Source organism: Labrus mixtus, chromosome 23, assembly GCF_963584025.1.
Source record: "Labrus mixtus chromosome 23, fLabMix1.1, whole genome shotgun sequence".
NCBI lineage: Eukaryota > Metazoa > Chordata > Actinopteri > Labriformes > Labridae > Labrus > Labrus mixtus.
Window position 1 is genome coordinate 2,676,537 of NC_083634.1, and position 21,686 is coordinate 2,698,222.

The following is a 21,686-nucleotide window of genomic DNA, read 5'->3' on the forward strand; positions in this document are numbered from 1 at the left end:
GAGAGCAGTTGTTTGTGATTACTGGTGTATTTGCATTGTGATATAAACTGGGTGTGAAGGCTTTGTGTACGGATTTCACGCCTTCAATTTATTAAATATAGTTATTAATTATTAATAATATTAGTAATTAAGTAACTAATTTGAGACTGATTTGAGTGATATTTTGGTTATATTTCCCTGATTACAGGGTGGTGCCCCAAGAGAGATTAAACATAGTTTAATGATATTTTTATTTATATTATTAATAATTATATATAATATAATAATATAATTATTAAAGAATATAACCAAAGTTGACTTGATACAACTCCAACATAGGCCTACATCACCACAGCAAAGTCAGTTTCCAATTCATTCCTCTTGATAATTTTGTGGCTATATCATTTAATTCTGTCTTCCATCCAAGGGTAATTCTTCTTTTAGGTCTGTGTAGATGTAATGCGTTAGAAACCTCACAGCAGCTGAGCTATACTTGGATTGGAGCCAATTGTATGTTGTGAGCTGAAAAGGAAATTTGATTCTCTGAGGAAGGAATTTGTAGGCTGTTCCTTCTAAGAATATAAGCAACACTGTTAACATGAAAACTCTGTCATCAGTTTGTGTTCTGTTGTTGTGTTGTCAGGCCACGGCCGAATAAATGGAAGAAAGATAATCTACAGTCTGTTTCACGATTTTCTCATTGAACATTTACAGAACAGAAACACCACCACTTAACACCATTCATCTACACTAGAACTATCACATGCACTCACTTTTTCAGTACAGCTGTGAGTTTTGCTAGAATGTACTTAACACATAGCTTCAAACCACAACAATCAGCTTTTTAAAGCTACTCATCATACAAGAAGAAGGCGTGCAGCTGAAAATGAGCTGGAGACACATGTTCTTTATTCTTATTGTAAAAACTGAACCTGTTTTAACCACAGTTAACTTTTGTTAAAGACCCTGGAAATTGCTCCAAACTAATGTCTGATCCAAAAGTTGAAAGTCTCTTTAAGCTAGGGCTGATCCTAGCTACTGATACTCCTGTTCATTAAACGCAAATTTAAATTTGGACAAGTCAACCAGTCTTAAAAAATCTGTCAAAATCAAGCACAATACAAACAAACATGGCTAAACACGGTGTGATTGTGTCTGCACATAAAAGATGTGAAAGTGTTGTGCTGGGTGTTAGCAGTGCTCGCACCTCCAGCCTTCAGTCCTTCCTGTATTGGTTACACCTTGCCTTCACAGACTGGTTATCTGCCATTTTAACTTGACATAATATATGCTTCCTTGCAGGAGGTCTGTTGTATAAAGAGAGACCTCAGTCACACACAACTAGAGCACAATGAGGAACTGTATCTTGATAACAGCTTCACTTCTCTGCAGCCTCGGTAAGTGGTTAACTCCTCACCTGTAACTGAAGTCATTACTTTTAAAACAATAAATAAAACGAAAAGTTTGAAATCCTACTGTCTTGTCAGCTTAAGGATTAACACTTCTGTTTGTTTCAGTTTGGATCTCCGTCTCAGGTTTGAAGTCTCAGACTGTGGAGGTCCAGTCTGGTGATGAAGTCACAATGCAGTGCTCCAACTTTTCCATCGTTCCCTCACAGATCATCTGGTTCAGACTGAACAGAAGTGAGCCTCGCTGCATCTCCCATATGTTTAGGTCTTTTGAACCTGCTACATTCTGCAGTGGATTCAAAGATGGAAAATTCAACATGACATCAAACATCTCCACTGTCTTCCTCAACATCAAACAAGTGGATTTGTCCGACTCTGGACTTTATTTTTGTGGATATTATGTGAGCAGATATCCACTGATTGTTGATGCAACATTTTTAGAGGTTCAAGGTAAGTTCCCTTCAAAGTTTGGTCCGTCTTTTTATTGATGATGGAATCAAATGAACCTGATAAAAGGTAAAGAACTTTGAGATATAGGCTTAAAATGTACAGAGTCTAATTAAATGATCTTTTTTGTAGAAGGGAATTATGAAATGACAAAGCTGGTGAACGTGGTCCTGGTTGGTCTGGTGGTTGTCATGGTGATGATCGTCATTTGTCTGTCTGTTAAAATCACATGGCTTCACAAAGGTAATCGTATTTAGTTTTGTTGTAGATTTCCAAATGTACCCTATAAGAGACAAAACCACAGAGTCCTATTCTCAAAACTGCATCAAAAACAGTGTTGTGCCATGTTGTACACTGAAGTTGACCACACATTGTTTCCCTCATGTAGCTCATGAACAGGACCCACAACAGGACGAGGTAATGTGTCACTAGCTTTGCAGATTCAAGTGCTTAATTTAACAAGCTGGAAATGATTTAGTCTTCTTATGTGAGAAGAGTGACTGAAAAAACTTCTATTCACAGAATCTTGGCGCAGACGGCCTGATCTATTCGGCTGTGACTTTCCATCCAAAAACAGAGAGAAACCTCAGGCCTGACCCCGACAGAGAAGAGGACAAGAGTTGTATTTATTCAGGCACCAGATAGACTCAGGAAGCACCTGCAACTGTTGCTATAATAGAACAAATAGGAACTGATGCTTTATAATTAATGTGATGGTGTGTTTCAATGTGGTTGCTAGAAGTAAAAGACAAATTAAAATAATGTTGAGAGCCAACCTGAGCAAACCACTAGGCAAAACACGTTGTTCATTCCTCATAATTATCAAATAGAAACCTCTTTGTGATGATGAAGGACACCTACATCCTCCCCACACCACAAACAAACTGTTGGGGATACATTTTCGGTCTGACTCTCCTTTCTTTGTCAATGCAATGGTCATCCTATCGTTGTTATGCTGACGATACACAGGTTTATCTGTCCAATGAACCATGTGAATGCAATAAGCTGGCATCCAATCATTCTCAATCGCTGTATAACTGATGTAAGAGACTGGATGTCACAAAATATCCTTTTGATAAACTCTGATAACACAGAAGTTATCTAGTTCAAGGCCATGTATGTTAAAGGTTTATTTTTGGGGGGTTTTAAGCCTTTATTGTAAAGATAGGACAGTGGATAGAGTCAGAAATCAGGGAGAGAGAGAGAGAGTGGGGAATAACATCCACAGGTTGGACTTGAACCCAGGCCGTCTTGGAGCACCACAGCCTCAACATATGGTCTGCACGGACTAACCACTAGGCTACTGGCGCCCCATGACTCCCCTTTTTTAATTTGCAGTCAGCAGATGGTTGTTCAACATGAGTCTAGTTCTACTTAAGGTTGCTGCCTCTTTTTTTTTGCCACTTTAACTTTGCTAAATGTTGCTTAGTTTTGTGCTCATGGTGGATTAATGTTGGATCTTTGTAAATAAAATATGGTCTAGACCTGCTCTTTTTGTAAAGTGCCTTGAGATAACATTTGTTATGAATTGACCCTTTACAAATAAAGACTGATTGATAGATTGATTTCCTTTGTTCCTCCTTTGACTTCAGTGTGTGTTATTGAATTTAAATAGTTTCTAAAATTGCAGCTGAATTCTCATAGTGAAAATGTTGTAGGCCATTGCTGCATGTTTGTTGGCCGAGACACTGACCGACTATAACGTTAGTCTCAGAGATGAAGCGTGTGATTGTTTTTAAGTAAAACAGGATCCACTACAAACACTGAGGACTGTCTACATTGTCCTATAATGAGAGTTTGATAGAGGTCTGCAACAGGAATGTTAAACGTTTAGTGATCATTTCAAATATATTAATTACAATTGTATGAAATAGAACTTCTTACATGAACAGGGTCGTCAAACAGATTAAACACAAGCACTGAAGTTACACATCCTCACAATCTTCCCCCATTACGCCTCTGTTTCTTTCTCTGATGGTGGATGGGGGCTTAATGACTTTGCCCCACCTTCATTACTTCTCAAGTCATCAGTGGTGCTCAGTCTTCTAACTCACTCGCTGTATTTTACTTTACTGCCACTGGCCAAGTCTTACAAGTGAAATCATAATCAGAAGTTGTTTTAATTAATCATTGTCAATGATTCACAAATATATTATCATGTTATGACTTTACCTGGTGGGGCACAATCATGATCTCATCATGAAGAATACAGGGGCATCCCTGTTAGCATCGGCCCATTGGGTTAGCAATTTAAAAATGAACGTACTCACCCTAACTTCTCATCTGGGCTTTAATTTAGCAGTAATGAATTAAAACAGTATTGTGTGTTGCATATTTGGGCACCGATGGCCCAGTGGTTAGGTCGCACATCCCATGTACGGAGGCTAAACTCCTCTTCTCAGTAGCCGTGAGTTCGAATCCCACCTCGGCCCTTTGCTGCATGTCATCCCCCACTCTCTCCTCCCCACATTTCCTGTCTGTCTTCAGCTGTCCTATTCAATATAAGCAGCACAGAACGAGAAAACAAACCGTGGGGTTAGAACATTAGTGTGGTCAGATGATGGGGCCTGTTTCAGGGTAGCATCAGTGAAGCAGGGTTACCCATGCTTTACTGTCATTGCTCACAGAGACTTAAATATCAGCCCCTACACACAAAGGTGTTAAATGTCTAAAGTCTGGTTAAAAATGCTTCAAATATGTGAATCCATTCTCTGTGGATATTTAAAACAGAGCCATACAATGCTGCAGCAGGTGCAGCTCCTTTCCACCTCCACCTGATATTTCAGCTAAACTATTTATTGTTAACTGTGATATGAACCTGAACTACTTTTGTTTCAAATTAACAGTTGATGTAGTCACTGTTTCCTCATCATGGCTTGACTTCTACGACCGTCAAACTGAAGAAACTTCAGACATGATGTAGGCTGTATATTGTTTTAAATGTATTTTCACAATACCACTTTGGCCTGTTTTGACTGATGTTTACAGCCACAGTTCATAATTTGTTAGTCACAATAGATGAACATGATTTTTATTCCCCTGTATGATGGTTGACTTTTTAGTTGGATAAAAAATGCATTTCATCAATAAGGTTCTAAGAAAACACCTAAATGCAACTCAAGGCTTTTATCACCAGAGGGCGCTGTTTCCCAGATTCTAAGGTGTAAAACTGTTAGTGAGGAGGACTTTCTCAGTTTGAGGAGAAAATGGAGAACTGTTCTTCAAACAAATATATTATTTAAATTAAATGATCAATCTACGCACACTTTTAATGTAAATACTGAACACTCTACCTCATGTAAATTAACCCATCTGTCACATTTTATTATCATGTTACTTCAGCATCTTTTTGCACTACTCACCACTGCACTGTTTCTTATTTAGTCTTGTACATATTCGTGCTTATTCGTGTTTATTGTTGTACATAAGAGAGCACAGTTCACCGAAGTTAAATTCCTTGTGTGTGTTAGTGTGTGCAATGTGTTTATGCTATAATGGCCAGGTAACACTTCAGTGTCGCCAGCAGGAGGCAGTGTGGCGCTGGGCTTCTCCCATGCATGGACTCTCGTTGTTCTGCTTCCTCAATGTAGGGAGGAAGCTGAACTGAAAAGATGCACAGTTGTCTGTCTCGTACTTTTCTTCTGTTTATACAGGTTTGTATGATTAAAACACACATATATAAATAATGGTTAACACAAAGGAAACACGCTACATTAGTAAATGTAGTTGAACTTAATGTGTTTGTGAACAAGTAGAGACGATGCTAACGTTACCGCGTGCGGTCCAAGATGGCGCCGGCGATCATCACGTCTTTTTTGTTGATTTAAATTAGCTCCTGCACATCTCATTTCGAAACAGATATTATATTAACAATGTGAAGAAGTGTTCTGAAGGTTATGGCTGGTGTTGTTATTGTCATATGTGTATGTTTTCAATGTTATAAGGAGTTGCAGTTGTCAGTCTTCAGTACTAGGAGCAATGTGCTAGTCTCTCTTTATTTACACCTGTGAGTAATGTTACATTAAGGGAACTTTTAATAGCCCGGGAAATTATCCAGGTGAGGTAAATATTTTCGAAGTAGTTTTAGATTATTTAGCAGAAGCCGGAAATATGAGTTTTATGTTGAAGACAAGATATGGAGTTGGTCGACAGTTTGTATTGTGTTTATTTGTGATGTTGTGAATTCTGTATTAATGATGCAATATTAGAATACAAAGCACAAAGTGTCAGAAAATGAAGCATTTATTTTGAATACTGATTAATAAAACTCTACGGAGAGAAGCTGAACTGAAAAGAAGCACAGTGGCCTGTCTCATTCTTTTCTTCTGTTTATACAGCAATCTTATCTGCATATGGGATCTCAGTTTGAGACCTGTAACATAAGCATACCTGGCCAATAAAGCTAATTCTGATTCTGAAAACTGGTTTGCATTGTTAAGTGTTGGTCTTAACCTAATCTCAGGTTGTCAGCCACAAATAGATGTGTTTTGATTAACGTTGATACTAATGACAATGTTTATGACTTTTTAATCTGACTGAGTTACAGCATTTTATCCTAAATTAAGAAATATGTCTTAAACTTTAGGGGCCTATTTTTTGTAAATTCAGTCAGCTCCGCCAAAACAAACAAAATGACCCCTCACTCAATCACTTCCGGGTCACTTTCTGCATTTGACCCTTTAGGTCAAGAATCTGTACTTTGTAAAAGTGTTCTGCCACTTGTAAATTTGTATCAGTGATTGTTAAAGTGTTTTGATTTTGTAATTTAAAAAATGTTTTTCAAAATGTAAATTTGTCTCAGATTTTGTAAAAGTGTTTCTCACTTTGTAAGTTTGCTTTGCACTTACCAGCCACCGTATTGGAGCGCCCAAAAAGAATGAATGCGGCCTCGTATTTCAGCAAAAATACTGTGGTAACTTCTACTCCTAAGAAGGACCAGTCGACAACTTTATGTCTAGATATTCACTCTTTATATTGAATGGAAAGAGTTTGTTACAGAATATGAACGAGACGGCAACGTGCTGCAATCAAGGGTAAAAACGAGTGACGTTCAAGTACACACCAGAAAATAGGAAAACCCATACTCAAACAAAAACTAATAACCTAGTTATTTATCAGACTCACATTACAACACTCCTCCCCCTTTAAGTTCAAACATTTCCCAAATGTAGCAATAACAATGATGCTTTCACTGTGCATAAACCTAAAACGTATCCGTGTCTAAATAACTCTTCACAGAAATACACCTGACAACAAAAACATGGCAGGTTCAACATAAGTCCAACTAAAACACTCAAGTCAAACATTGAGTCTATCAGGGGGTTTGCGTGTGCGCTGCGATCTGCACACAACCCTTGGTGAGCCCACAGGCACTTCTGATGAAGGTTTCTTAGGTGAATCTGGCATTGCAGGCCAGAAAGGGGCCTGTGTGTCTGTGTGTGACTGTCCTTCCTCTCCAGTGGGCACAGACAACTCTGCCTGTCTCTCAACCTCCAGTGGAGTCACTGGTGGGCATGCTCCCACAGTAGTTGGTTCCACCACTGACAACTCCATGTCCGTTTCTGAGCCTGTATCATGACACAGGCGCACATGGTCCTGATGTCTGCGGAAAACACGTCCATCAGTCAGTTTAACTACACAGGAGACTGGGCCACTTTTTTTTAGGATAACTCCAGGCAACCATTTCTGGGTGTTGTTACTGCTGAAGTTTCTCACATAGACCCCCCTGTCATTTGGTCTTAACTGTCTCTCCCGTGCATGCTGATCATGTCCCTCTTTCTGCTTTACTTGTTTTGTCTCCACTTTTGCTTTCATCTCTGGACATAGCAAATCCAGTCGCGATTTGGGCCTACGACCCATCAGCATTTCTGCCGGGGAGCATCCAGTCGTAGTCTGAGGTGTGAGGCGGTATGTAAACAGGAAACGTGAAAGCCGTATGCTAAGAGAGTCCCCTGTCATCCGCTTCAGGCCCTCCTTCACCGTTTGAACAGCCCTTTCTGCCAATCCATTTGAGGCGGGGTGGAAAGGAGCGGTCCGGATGTGCCGAATTCCATTCTGTTGCATAAATCCACAGAACATCTCACTGGTGAAAGTTGGGCCATTATCCGTGACCAGAGCGTCAGGCAAACCGTGCACTGCAAACACAGCCTGAGTTTGTCTATAGTCATGGGGGCTGTGATGTTGCTCATGATGTGAGCTTCAATCCACTTGGAGTGTGCATCCACCATTACAAGAAACATCTGTCCCATAAAAGGACCTGCAAAGTCTAAATGTAACCTAGATCAGGGGCGGTCTGGCCACTCCCATGGGTGTAAGGGGGCTGGTGGTGTCATGTTCTGATTAGTCTGGCATTGTGTGCATGATTTGACCTTGTTTTCTAAATCCTGATCCATTTTTGGCCACCAGATATAGGATCTTGCAAGGCTTTTCATCCGAGACACACCAGGATGACTCTCATGTAGTTCCTCCACAATCTGTGAATGGCCAGGGGGAGGCACGATGACCCTCGACCCCCAGAAGATGCAGCCATCCTGCAGACTCAGTTCTGTCTTACGCCTAGCATAGGGCCTCAAGTCCTCGTTTTCCACAACACCAGGCCACCTTTGTAGAAGAAAGGTTTTGACCTGGGACAGAATTGGGTCCCTCTCCGTCCATTGTTTTATCTGGGTTACCTTCACAGGTGTCTCTGATAACAGCTCCAAAGAAAACACAGTCTCTGGAGGAACATATGTGGCTACAGGTGTCTCTGGTAAAGGAAGTCGACTCAGTGCATCAGCATTTGCTTTGTCCTTACCAGCCCTGTACACTATAGTATACTGGTATGCTGACAATGTGAGAGCCCAGTGCTGGATCCTGGCTGAGGCCAGCGATGGAATGCATTTGGTTTCACTGAACAGGCTCAACAGTGGTTTATGGTCCGTATAAATTGTAAATGAACGTCCATAGAGATACTGATGAAAACGTTTGACTGCAAATACAATGGCCAGACCTTCCTTGTCTAACTGTGACTATCCCTTCTCAGCTGCTGTCAGGGTACGCGAAGCAAAACCAAGAGGCTTCTCTGAATTGTCCTCCATTACATATGATAGAACAGCCCCAACTCCATAGGGTGAGGCATCACACGATAGAGTTATCTCCTTACCGGGGTCATAGTGGACCAGCACCGTTGCAGAGTGGAGGAGTTCTTTTACTTCCTTGAAAGCTTTCTCCTGCTCTTCGCTCCACTGCCACTTTGTATCAGTGTGTAGCAGTTTGTACAATGGAGCCAAAACCTTTGAGAGGTCAGGTAGAAATTTACCATAATTCACCATGCCCAAAAATGACCTCAGTTCAGTGACACTCTTTGGGCTCGGAGCCTCCTTGATAGCTCTGACTTTATCCTCAAGAGGGCAGAGCCCCTCAGCAGTGATCTTGTGTCCAAGGTAGGACACAATGGGGGCCAGGAAAACACATTTACTGCGTTTCAATCGCAGCCCTGCATCTGACAGCTTCTTTAAAACCTGCTCCAAGTTAGCCAGATGTTCCTGCTCTGTGGCCCTGGTGATCAAAATGTCATCTAAATATACTGCTACGTGCGGAATCCCCTGCAGCAAACTGTCCATTGTCCTTTGTAAAATGGACACCAAGCGGTTATATTTGAATAATCCCTTGTGGGTGTTTATTGTGACGTACTCTTTTGAATCCTCGTCGAGCAGCAACTGTTGGTAAGCATGGCTCATGTCAAGCTTTGTGAATAGCTTACCTCCAGCAAGGGTTGCGAACAGGTCATCCACTCGTGGCATTGGGTACTCCTCTAGTTTAGCGACCTGATTAACTGTGAGCTTGTAGTCCCCACATATTCGCGCAGTTTTGTCCTCCTTTAACACTGGAACAATTGGGGCTGCCCACCTTGAAAACTGGACAGGCTCAATGACGCCCTGCCTCTGCAAGCGTTCCAGCTCCTCCTCAACTTTGTCTTTCATGGCATATGGAACTGACCTGGGCTTGAAGAAATGTGGCGTGGCCTCAGGGTCAACATGAAGTTTTACATGCAGAAGTCTTCAGTGCCCCCAGCTCATCCCTGAAAACATCACTGTACTGCTGTAGAATGTCCTTTGTTGTGTTTGCATACTTAATTTCATGCCAATTCAGTCTGATTTTTCTTAGCCAATCACGACCCAAAAGACTGGGCCCACTGCCTTTAGCTATTACCAGCCTGGCTCTAGCCTTTTGACCTTCTGCAGCAATGTCCACATGTAGTAGCCCTAAATGAGGTATTGGCTGTCCTGTATATGTCCTGAGTCTGAGCCTTGACGGGCTGATGGGAGGCAAGTTAGATCCCCATGTTTTCCTGTAGGTCTCCTCACTGATGACTGATGCAGTAACCCCTGAATCAATCTCAAACTTGATGTCCTGCCCTGCAACGGCGACAGTAGCAGGAGTAGTAGTAGTAGGAGGAGGCTCCTCATCTGTTTCCACTCCGAACATGTTGTATGAACATTCTGCCTCTTCAATTTCTCCCTCAAGGTGGTGCGTGGATGCCTGAGCCTGATGAGGTTTTCCCTGCCCAGGATTCACTTTCCCCTTTGAACTTCTGCACTTTTTAGCTAAATGTCCTTTTTTACTGCATGCATGGCAGACAGACTCTTTAAATTTACAGTCATTTGTATAATGTGCACCACCACACCGAAAACATTCCACCCGCTTTGTCGCTTTACCAGGCTCTTTCCTGACATGATGCACTGCCGCTGACTGTGATCCCACATTTCCTTACTGGCTATCTTTAGCATTATTAGCAGCCATTTCCATCCCCTGGGAAATCTTTCTTGAAAGTCAACGGCGGGGTTTCCCCCAGCAGACGGCGTTGAATAGCATCATTATTTATGCCGCATACTAGTCTGTCACGGAGCCTATCATCCAATACCGCTCCGAAATCACAGTGTTCTGAGAGCTGCCTAAGCTCAGCTACAAAATTTGCCACAGACTGACCTGGCTTCCTGAAATGAATGTGAAATTTAAACCTTTGGACAATCACAGAAGGCTTTGGATTGTGGTGGTTCCCCACGAGCTGGACCAGTTCATCATATGGAATTTCCCCCGGTTTCCGCGGTGTGGCCAAGTTCCTTATCAGCTTATAAGTCTTCGCCCCATACCCACTCGGAAGAATAGAGCACTTCTTAGCCTCCTCTGTAATTCAATTTGCAAAGAAAAAGTGTCCCAACCTCTCCTCATACTCGGTCCAGTCCTCGTGTCCCTCCACGAATTCCCCGATAATCCCAAAAGTAGCCATCTGAATGCGAGGCTCCTCTTCCCCGCACAGCTCCTCTTCAGCCAATTGCGCACTCTGCCTCTCGTCCCCGCTCAGCTGCTCCTCGTCTCCGCTGCTCATCTAGTCGCCTAGCTAACTAGCACACTGTAGCCTAGCTCCAGCTAACAACAACACAAAATGGGGCAGCAGGACCTACAACACCAGTTTACCTCGTCGCCAAAAATATGTGGTAACTTCTGCTCCTAAGAAGGACCAGTCGACAACTTTATGTCTAGATATTCACTCTTTATATTGAATGGAAAGAGTTTGTTACAGAATATGAACGAGACAGCAACGTGCTGCAATCAAGGGTAAAAACGAGTGACATTCAAGTACACACCAGAAAATAGGAAAACCCATACTCAAACGAAAACTAATAACCTAGTCATTCTCACGTTACAACACATACCATAATAATAACGGCTATCAAAAAAACAAAAACTATGTAAAGACAAGAAACTTTCAATGGATTCTTGTTCCTCATGTCCCTGGCTGTGGTCCTGAGAATATTCAGCAGATTTTACTGTATAGTTTTTGAGATAATCAAAGTTAATTTCTGTTCAAATTGTATTGAGTCGCTTTAAATGTGTAGTAATGATTATTTTATTTTGAATAATCTGTGACAGGTGACAAGAAACTTTTAATGGATTCTTGTTCCTCGTGTCCCTGGCTGTGGTCCTGTGAATTTTCACCAGATTTTATTGTATAGTTTTTGAAATAATTAAACGTAAGTTCTGCTCAAACTGCATTAGGACGCTTTGATATTTTAGTCATATTTGATCTTTTATTTTGAAAAATCTGTGACAGGTGACAAGAAACTTTCAATGGATTATTTTTCAGCAGATTTTACAGTATAGTCTTTGAGATAATTCAAGGTAAAGTCTGCTCAAATTGCATTAAGACGCTTCGATATTTTAGTCATATTTGGTCTTTTATTTTAAAATATCTGTGACAGGTGACAAGAAACTTTATAGCTCCTCACGTCCCTGGCTGTAGTCCTGAGAATCTTCAGCAGACTTTACTGTATATTTTTTTAGATAATTCAAGGTAAAGTCTGCTCAAATTGCATTGAGTCGCTTTAAATGTGTAGTAATGATTATTTGATTTTGGAAAATCTGTGACAGGTGACAAGAAACTTTCAATGGATTCTTGTTCCTCGTGTCCCTGGCTGTGGTCCTGAGAATCTTCAGCAGAGTTTACTGTATAGTTTATCAGATAATTCTAGGTAAAGTCTGTTCAAATTGCATTGAGTCGCTTTAAATGTGTAGTAATGATTATTTGGTAACACTTTATATTAAGGTGCTTGTAATGAGCTGTAATTAATAGGTAATAAGTAACTTATAAGACATTATAAGACCTTATTAGATTCTTATTAACACAAATAAGACTATATAAGTGTTAATAGAGGCATAATTAAAACCTTTATTATGTCTTATAAGACACTTATAGGCTCTTATTAGAAATGTATTAACAGTTTATATACCGCCATATATACAGATTAATAAATACTTTATTATGTACTTATTAAGAGCTAATAAAGCTCCTCTGCAGGTACTGGATCTAAAGTTGGAACACTACTTATAAAGATTAATAAATACTTTATTATGCACTTAATAAGAGTTAATAAAGCTCCTCTGCAGGTACTGGATCTAAAGTGGGAACACTACTTATAAAGGTTAATAAATACTTTATTATGCACTTATTAACAGCTCAGTGGGAACAGGGTCCAACTTTCAAGTAAACGCAGAAACAAAAAGGAGGTCTATTGAACTTCCACTCAAACAGTTTTTGAAAAACAAATGCTACTACAAATACAAGTATTATCTTTAACGTTAACTGTAAACAACATTATGGAAACATTTGGTGTGTCATAGCTACCAACGTATCTGATCAAATTCAGGTAAAAAGCATAGTTGTTTTTAACCCATCTTACTGTAAAAAAAGTGTTGAAGGTGGACTAACATCAGAAGACTAGGACACCTGGAGCCCAAGGTCTGAATACCAGTGAAGAGGCGCACACAGGAATACATTTTCAAACTTTGTATGTAAGGAACACAAATATTGCAGGTCAAGATTACAATATACAATTTATTAGTGCAACTAACAACTTAATTAATAAAGTGTGCACATGAAATAAAACAAACATTTGAAGTGTCTAAGCACAGTCTTTTTCATTGGGGTTCAATCCAGGTGTGTGTTTCTGTTTAATCTGTGCTTCTGTGCTCTATGAAGTAGCGAAGGAAGTTCTTCACCAGATTTTACTGTATATTTTTTTAGATAATTAAAATTTGCACGGGATATTTCAGCTCACTTTGCACGCTGGTGTTCTGCCTCGGAGGTAGATCATTATGATGATTTGTGTAACCTTATTGTATTGGAACAATTTAAGGACTCTGTTCCACACCACATTGCTGTACACATCAATGAGCGTAAGGTTAAGACAGCTTCAGCAGCTGCAGTGTTGGCAGATGAGTATGTGTTGACTCATGCTGGTGGCTCAGAATGGTGCTGGGGCGTAAAGGACAATGTGAAGTTTAGGCCAGGAAAGTTTGTTGGGGCTAATCGGGGTTCTCAGGCCAGTTTCAGAAGTGTACCAGGTACGGATGGTAGATTAGATCCAGGTAAAGTGTGCCATTCATGTAAAAATGAGGGTCATTGGAAAGGGGAGTGTCCAATTTCCATGTCGGAACAAAAGTCAGCCGATTCAAGTGTGTATATGAAATCTGCTGGTCTGGTGGCTTCACTGTCATCAGTGCAGAGTCAAATGGTGCCAGGAACATCTCCTGAACTGTCATCAAAGGGGGTTGATGAAATGTATGCCCCTTTCATGTCACATGGGTTTGTGTCTCTGAATGATGGTGAGATGAAACCTGTAAGTATTTTGAGGGATTCGGGGGCATCCCAGAGTTTCATTTTGGAACGTGTGTTGCTGTTTTCTTCTGCTACAGACACTAGGGAGACAACTCCAGTTCTGGGAATTTCTTTGGTTCCTTTGTTGGTGTCATTGCATCGTCTTAACCTGTGTTCAGATCTGGTAAAAGGGGTCATGGGGGTGCGGAACTCATTGCCAATGGAGGGTGTGGATGTTATATTGGGTAATGACTTGTCAGGGGCAAGAGTGTGGAAAGATGATCCACCTTCTCTTGTGGTGACAGCATCGCCCGAGTGCTCTCAGAGTCCAGATGAGTGTGCTAAACAACATCCAATTGTTTTTCCTGTTTGTGCTGTGACTCGGGCAATGAGTAGTGTTGCTGCAGGACACAGTGGAGTGTCTACAATGTGGGATTCCTCGCTGTTGTGTTCTGAGGGTGAGATTTTGGGGGAAATCAAGGATCAAGCCTTCTTCTGTCCTTTGCCTTTAACGTCTGTCAGTAGGGAGGAACTAATTGCAGAGCAGGTAGTAGATCCCACATTGACGTCTTTGTTTCACATGGTTTGTTCCGAGGAAAAAATATGTGGGATGGAAAGTGGTTACTTCCTTCGAGAGGGTGTGCTACTCAGGAAGTGGACACGTATCGTTGATAGTGTGAAAGTTGATCAGGTAACTCAGGTGGTGGTGCCTTCTGCATTCAGGGAATTAGTGTTGAGCAGCTCACATGATGGAGTTGCTGGGCATTTGGGGATTAAGAAGACCTATGACCGTGTGCTTCGTCATTTCTTCTGGCCGCTGTTGAAGCAGAATGTATCTGCATATTGTAAAATGTGTCATACATGTCAGCTGACTGGAAAGCCCAATCAGAAGGTCAAGCCAGCTCCTTTGTGCCCGATTGCTGTTGTGGAGAACCCTTTTGAGTACTTGATTGTGGATTGTGTTGGTCCTCTGCCAAAGAGTAAAAGTGGGAGTAGTTATTTGTTGACCGTAATGTGTAAGAGTACTAGATACCCTACAGCATTTCCTCTGTGCTCTATCAAGGTGAGGCCTGTTTTGAAGGCCTTGACTACTTTTATTTCCACCTTTGGCGTTCCAAGGGTGATTCAAACGGATCAGGGAAGTAACTTTATGTCTCGTACTTTTGCTCGGGTGTTGAAGCAGCTTCAAGTGAAACACAATGTTTCCAGTGCTTATCATCCAGAGTCTCAGGGGGCTCTGGACAGATTTCACCAGACCCTAAAATCAATGTTACGGGCCTATTGTACTGAGCTGACTGGGAAGAAGGTCTTCCTTGGCTTCTGCTTGCAGTGCGTGAAGTTTGTCAGGAGAGCACTGGTTTTGCGCCAAATGAGCTAGTTTTTGGGCACACTAAACGTGGTCCCTTGGCGGTGTTAAGTGACCACTGGAAGACCGTTGATCCCCCTGACAACATTCTGGATTATGTGAATGACTTTCGGTGCCGTTTGTATACTGCTTGTGCAACTGCACGAAGGAAGCTTTGTGGGGCTCAGGGAAAGATGAAGGATCTTTTTGATCGCAAGGCTGAGTCCCGCCAATTTGAACCAGGTGATCAAGTGTTGATGTTGTTGCCTATTGTGGGTTCCCCTTTCCATGCTAAGTTTAGTGGGCCATATACAGTTAAGAGTCAAATGTCTGAGGTTGACTATCTTATTCATACACCGAATAGGAGAAAGAAAGTTCAGTGGTGTCATGTCAACCTTCTTAAGCCGTTCTGTGGACGACAGTCGGAGGTCGGGGCAAAGCAGGGGGGTAATGATGAATCTGTGAATGTGTCTCGATCTAAACCGGTGTGTATTGTCGCCAAGCCTGTCACGGTCCCATCTGAAGACTTTGTTGTTCCGTCGGAGCAGATTGTCACGGGTAAACTGAACAACTCGTCCTTTTTGGATGACTTGGGGGTTCTTCTGGTGGGTTTGTCAGAGGTACAATGTAAGGATGTAACTCAGTTGATTAATTCTCACCTCTCCCTGTTTTCAGACACTCCATCACGTACCAACCTGGTGCAGCATGACATAGATGTTGGTGATGCTAAACCTATTCAGCAGCGTTTTTATCGTGTTCCTATAGAGAAGCGAAGACGTATGGAAAAGGAGGTTGACTATATGGTGCAGAATGGGATAGCGGAACCAGCATCCTCCCATTGGGCATCACCGTGTTTACTTGTTCCTAAGTATGATGGTTCTGATAGATTTTGTACGGACTTTAGGAAGGTGAATGCGGTCTCTAAGCCAGATTGTTACCCATTGCCTCGTATTGATGATTGTGTGGAAGAGGTAGGCAGTGCCAGTTTTGTGACAAAGTTGGACCTTCTGAAAGGTTACTGGCAGGTACCATTGACACCCAGAGCAAAAGAGATCTGTACTTTTATAACGCCTAATGGATTGTTTGCATACAACGTCATGCCGTTTGGGTTGCGGAACGCTCCAGCAACGTTCCAGCGGCTTATGAACGGGGTTTTGCGCAGGTCGTCAGGATGCACTGCCTATTTGGATGATGTTGTGGTCTTCAGTGATTCTTGGGAGTCTCATGTTCAGCGTCTTGAGGCCCTGTTTGATCGTCTGGTTGAAGCTAAGCTGACAATCAACTTGTCCAAGTGTGAGTTTGCTAAAGCTAGGGTAAGTTACCTTGGTAAGGTTGTTGGCCAAGGGGAAGTGCTCCCTGTGAGGTCACTTCAGTGATCTGTAGTGGATCAACCCGTTCATATCAGATTATTACATTATATCTTAACCTCTTATAAGCCTGGTTTATGTACAGCTTACATTCCAATCAATAGGAAATATTTCCATCAGTAAACTGTACAAAATACTATAAAGTGTTCAGACTATTAAAGTGTCCTTATAACACATTTCAACTTCAAAATATTAAAGACATACTTCTGACAATGTTTTCCTGATAAGTACATTTCATTTAAAGTTAAACAGCTTTCTCTATCTGTGCACAGAGTGTTGTATGTTTGTACTTTGGTGAGGGAATCATTTGAAATAGCGCTTTTGAAACATGTTAAAGGGTGGAGCTCTGAACAACTCAATGTCTGTGTCTTGACTTACTTTACTTGTAGCATGTTTGACATCACATACAGGAACAGGATAAGTGACATCAAACACCCCTCCTCTTTGCCCTATTGTTCTCTTTTCTGCTGCTCTCTTCAAAATTACGGACACTTCAAAGCCACGGTCATACGCACAACGATGAACCACGGGCTGATAAAAGCGTTCCTTCTCTGCAGCCTCAGTAAGTGTTTCATCATTTGTGACTTCATTGATATGTTTAATATTGTTTGATTCATCTGCATTAAATGCATCTTATCCACTTATCTCATATTTGTTTGTTCCAGGTTGGATCTCTGTCTCAGGTTCTGAGTCTCAGACTGTGGAGGTCCAGTCTGGTGATGATGTCACACTGATGTGCTCCGGCATGGACGAAATAGTAAGAGTCAGATATTGGCTGAAAGTTGTCAAAGGAACCAACATCCAGTGTGTCTCTACTATGGCCAGTCATATCAGTGAAGTGACATATCGTGATGGATACAGTAATCATAAATTCACTATGTGGTCCAACACCTCTACTATCTTTCTCAAAGTCCGTTCAGTGGAATTAAACGACTCTGGAGTTTATTACTGTGGATTTAACAAACATGGACGTCCATTTCTTACTACGATACATCTAAAGATCAAAGGTAAGATTATTTTAAAGTTTTTTCCTTCTCTCTGTTCCCATTGTCGCATTGTTATTTTTTCCGCTTATGTTAAAAAAAGAAAAGAAAAGAATCTTAAAACATCTTCTATTCACCAAATTGTCTTTTTTATATGTATATATATATATATATATATATATATATATATATATATATACATATACATATTTTTTTTTAATTAGGTGATGCAGAACAATACAAGACGAGTGAGGGACATGACAAGAGCAATAGTATGTAGGAGACAGGGGAGACATGATGATACAATGCACAGCATAGACAGAGACAAAACAGGCAAGCAGGGAGTAATAATAACATTTAGCAATTTTGTATGTTGAGGGTGTTGAAGGGCCCTGCTTGTGTGTGTGTGTGTGTGTGTGTGTGTGTGTGTGTGTGTGTGTGTGTGTGTGTGTGTGTGTGTGTGTGTGTGTGTGTGTGTGTGTGTGTGTGTATGTGTGTGTGTGTGTATGTGTGTGTGTGTGTGTGTGTGTGTGTGTGTGTGTGTAATTCAAGTGTTTGTTTCTTTTTTTTCTTTTTTTCCTTCATTCCATTTTTCTTTTCTTTCTTTATTATTATTATTATTTTCCCTCCTTTTTCTTCTTTCCCCTTTCCTCCTTTCCGTCCCCTCTTTCTTTCTATATATATTATCATTTTTATTACTTCAGTCATTGTGTGGTGCAGGGGTGCCCCTGTCTCAGTTGCCCCCAGACCCTGCGGAGGGGGCCAGCTGATAGAGTTGCCTACTGCTACCCTCCCGCAAAGCTTGAACAACCCCCAGACCTGATTGTATGTTTTTGTATTTGTTATTATTATCGTTGTCCTGAAGTGTATCCTTTTTTAACCTTAGTGTTTGAAGATGGATCACTGAGAGGATGGAGGCACCAGGAGGGGCTCGAAAGCATATTCAAAACAAAGGGAAAGAAGAAAACTAGAATAACTGAGGAATGATAAAATAAAAAAGAACAAAAAAAAGTGGGTAATGGACCATATCAATTGTGTTCCAGTTTAGTGTGTTGTTGGGTTATGTATTGATGACAGTATATATATATATATAGACAATATAAATAGTGCAGATCATGTTGTAGTAATAATAATTGTTTGACTATGATTTGCTAGTGTATCATTTTAATTCTCATTATCTTGCCTTCTTCACCCTCCTCAGCATACCACTAATACCAGAAAAAGAGAACAATTATAATAATAATGATAGTACAAAATAAAAAAATAATAATAATAAAAAAGAAAGAAATATATATATATATAAAGCAAGAGAGAGAAAGGAAAGAAATAATAATAATAATAAAATAATATTAAATAATGGTAAATAATAGAGATAATATCAATATTTAAAGCAATTGTTACAGGGGTGTACAGTAGTAATTATGATAATAATAGTAAAAAGAACCAAAAAAAAAAAACAGCAATGGTTTGTTGGCACGGGGTGATAGCAGTAGTAATTATAAGAGAAACAGAAAATACATAAATAATGAATAAAACAAGGCAACCAAAGAAAAACAGACAATCATCTGGATGGAGAAAGAGAAAGAAAAGATAAATAAATAAAAGAAAAAGAAATTCATGAAAAATGAGAGTGGCTGTGATGAGAATTCATGATGATGAATATGATATGAATATAAGGGGGGGCGAGAGGAAATAAATCAATAAATAGGTCATAATAAAGTGGTGGCTAAGGACAATAATAATAATAATAATAATAATAATAATAATAATAGTAATAAAAAAGATTAAATTTGATGGTAAGAGGAAAATAAATTCACATAAGTTGTGATAGTTATACAAAAAGGAAAAAAGGAAAATAAAAATAAAAGGATGTGTGTATGTGTCTTTGTGTGCCTGTGTGTGTGTGTGTGTGTGTGTGTGTGTGTGTGTGTCTTAATGTGTGTGTGTATGTATTTGTATGAGTCTATATTTATGGTAGTGAATATCAGGGGTTTGAACTGTGTTGTTCGGGAAGTAGTGAGGTGAGGATTGGCTCCCAAGTTGTCAGAAATTGGTGTGTTTTATTGTGGATGGATGCTGTAAGTTTTTCCATGGTGATGTGTTCGACAAAGAGGTCTATCCATACTGAGGTGTTTAGTTTTTTTTCTACTTTTTGAGGAGGATTTCTTTCTTGGCGACAGTGAGCCCAATGAGTATTGTGTTTTTTTGGTTGTTGGGAAGTGTGATTGAAAGAGTGTTTCCTAGGATGCATAGTGAAGGGGAGAGTGGAACCCGGCAGTTCAGTATTGAAGAGAGTTTAGTTGTGATTTGTTTCCAGAATTGCTGTATGGGTGGGCAGTGCCAGATTGCATGCATGTAGTCATCCAGGGTGTTAGGGGGGCATACTGAGCAGTTATTTGTATCAGAAAGTCCCATTTGATGTTTTTTCTTAAGTGTGATATGAGTTCTGTGGTTAATCTTATACTGAATTAGTTGGAGATTAGGTTTATTTATCATTGAGAAGGTATTGTTGCAGATTATGTTCCAGGTGTCATGGTCTATTGTTGTTGATAAATCTTTTTCCCATTTTGCTGTGGGGAGAGATATTGTATGGTCAATGTTTATGAGTTTGTATTTTTTATACTTTGTATCTTTTATATTTTGATGTAAATCAGTTAAGATGAAATCCTTCTCTAATAGGCAGCAGTGACGCTCATAACAGCATGAACAACAACTCTACAAGTAATATTCTCCAAAAGTTTTCTTTATTCAACAGACTTCTGACATTTTAAATCCTTCATGTTAAAAAGCTAGCTGAATTTGGAGTCTCCAAAAGGAAAACAGAGTCTGAAGCAATGATCTGTCTCTGTAGAAGAGTCTAATGGAACAGCAACTAAAGACCTAAGCTTCTTTAAATATGTTTAATAGGAAGCAACGAGTCAGATGAAGACGTGGACAGAACGGACAGTAACCATACAAGTATGATTTTATTATTATTTCTATAATGTACAGACTTCTTATATCTTTAAAAGCTTAAATAATTTAGTTTGATGATCTTTCTTGTTGAAGAGTGTGATGGAGCAGCGACTCTGGCAAGCATGATCCTGGGTGGTTTGACTCTTTTACTTGTCATGGTGGTCATTGGTCTGGGTGCTAAAATTAGGAAACTTCAGACAGGTATGTTATAATGTACTTATTATTGCATTAATGGTATTTAAGTTTACCAAAGACAACGTTCAATGAACCCTAACCTCTAACCAAGATGTTTTATTTTGTCACTCAGCTGCTGAAGAAAGACAGAATCCAGGACACACTGAGGGAAATACAACTCAATTTACTTTAACACAGTTTGTGATTGAAGAATAATGACATGATATTCATTGATGTGTTCCTAAAATATTTGTGTATTGATAGAGTTACATACTTCTTGTCCATATGCTTTAGAGGAACAGTATGTAAATTCTGCCACCAGGGGGCTCTCATGTAAAAACAATAATAAAAGATGATGTTGAGGCTGGAGGGGAATCATGGGAGTGATTCTCTCTGTTACTTGCCCCGAAGACTCAGAGTTGACCATACTAAAGACAAGCGGACGAAACCAGCCTGAGAAAGAGAATATGTTTATCGATGAGTTAATTTATCCAAGTATAATTTCCATGACGTTTTTATCACAGCAGCACATACAGAAACAATACGACAACTTTTAGTAGCAGCTCCCGCTTCCTTTTGCAGAAGTCTTTGACATAACATCCGGTGTTTCCAAGGCAACAATAAACTTGTCGTCCCGACAAGACACGACCTGTTACAACTATTAAACTAAGTATTTCTCTGGCTTTGATAACTGTTGGAAGTATTTTAAGAGAGTTGAACTATTTTTAAATCAAAGGTCTTATAAATGATCAACAACCATCTGCTTAAAGATCCAGAATATGTTGGTCTCTTCTGGGAATAAAACTCAGTTCAAGTGAACACATTATGACTGTAAATACTCTCTTTCACAGAATGTGACCTCTGATGAACTGAACTACGCAGCAGTGACAT

The 21,686-nt window shown here is 40.2% G+C and overlaps 1 protein-coding gene and 1 pseudogene across 1 annotated transcript; one reads left to right on the forward strand and one right to left on the reverse strand.

Moving 5' to 3' along the window:
* Positions 1–7,133: 7,133 nt before the first annotated feature.
* LOC132958900 (uncharacterized protein K02A2.6-like) lies at positions 7,134–11,202 on the reverse strand (annotated as a pseudogene).
* Positions 11,203–14,167: 2,965 nt separating this feature from the next.
* On the forward strand, positions 14,168–20,650 carry LOC132958901 (uncharacterized). The gene is made up of 6 exons (XM_061031984.1): positions 14,168–14,269; positions 15,739–15,874; positions 15,992–16,184; positions 17,073–17,245; positions 17,349–17,690; positions 20,574–20,650. The coding sequence occupies exons 1-6, from the start codon at positions 14,168–14,170 to the stop codon at positions 20,648–20,650; spliced, it is 1,023 nt and encodes a 340-aa protein (XP_060887967.1).
* The last annotated feature ends 1,036 nt before the right edge of the window (positions 20,651–21,686 follow it).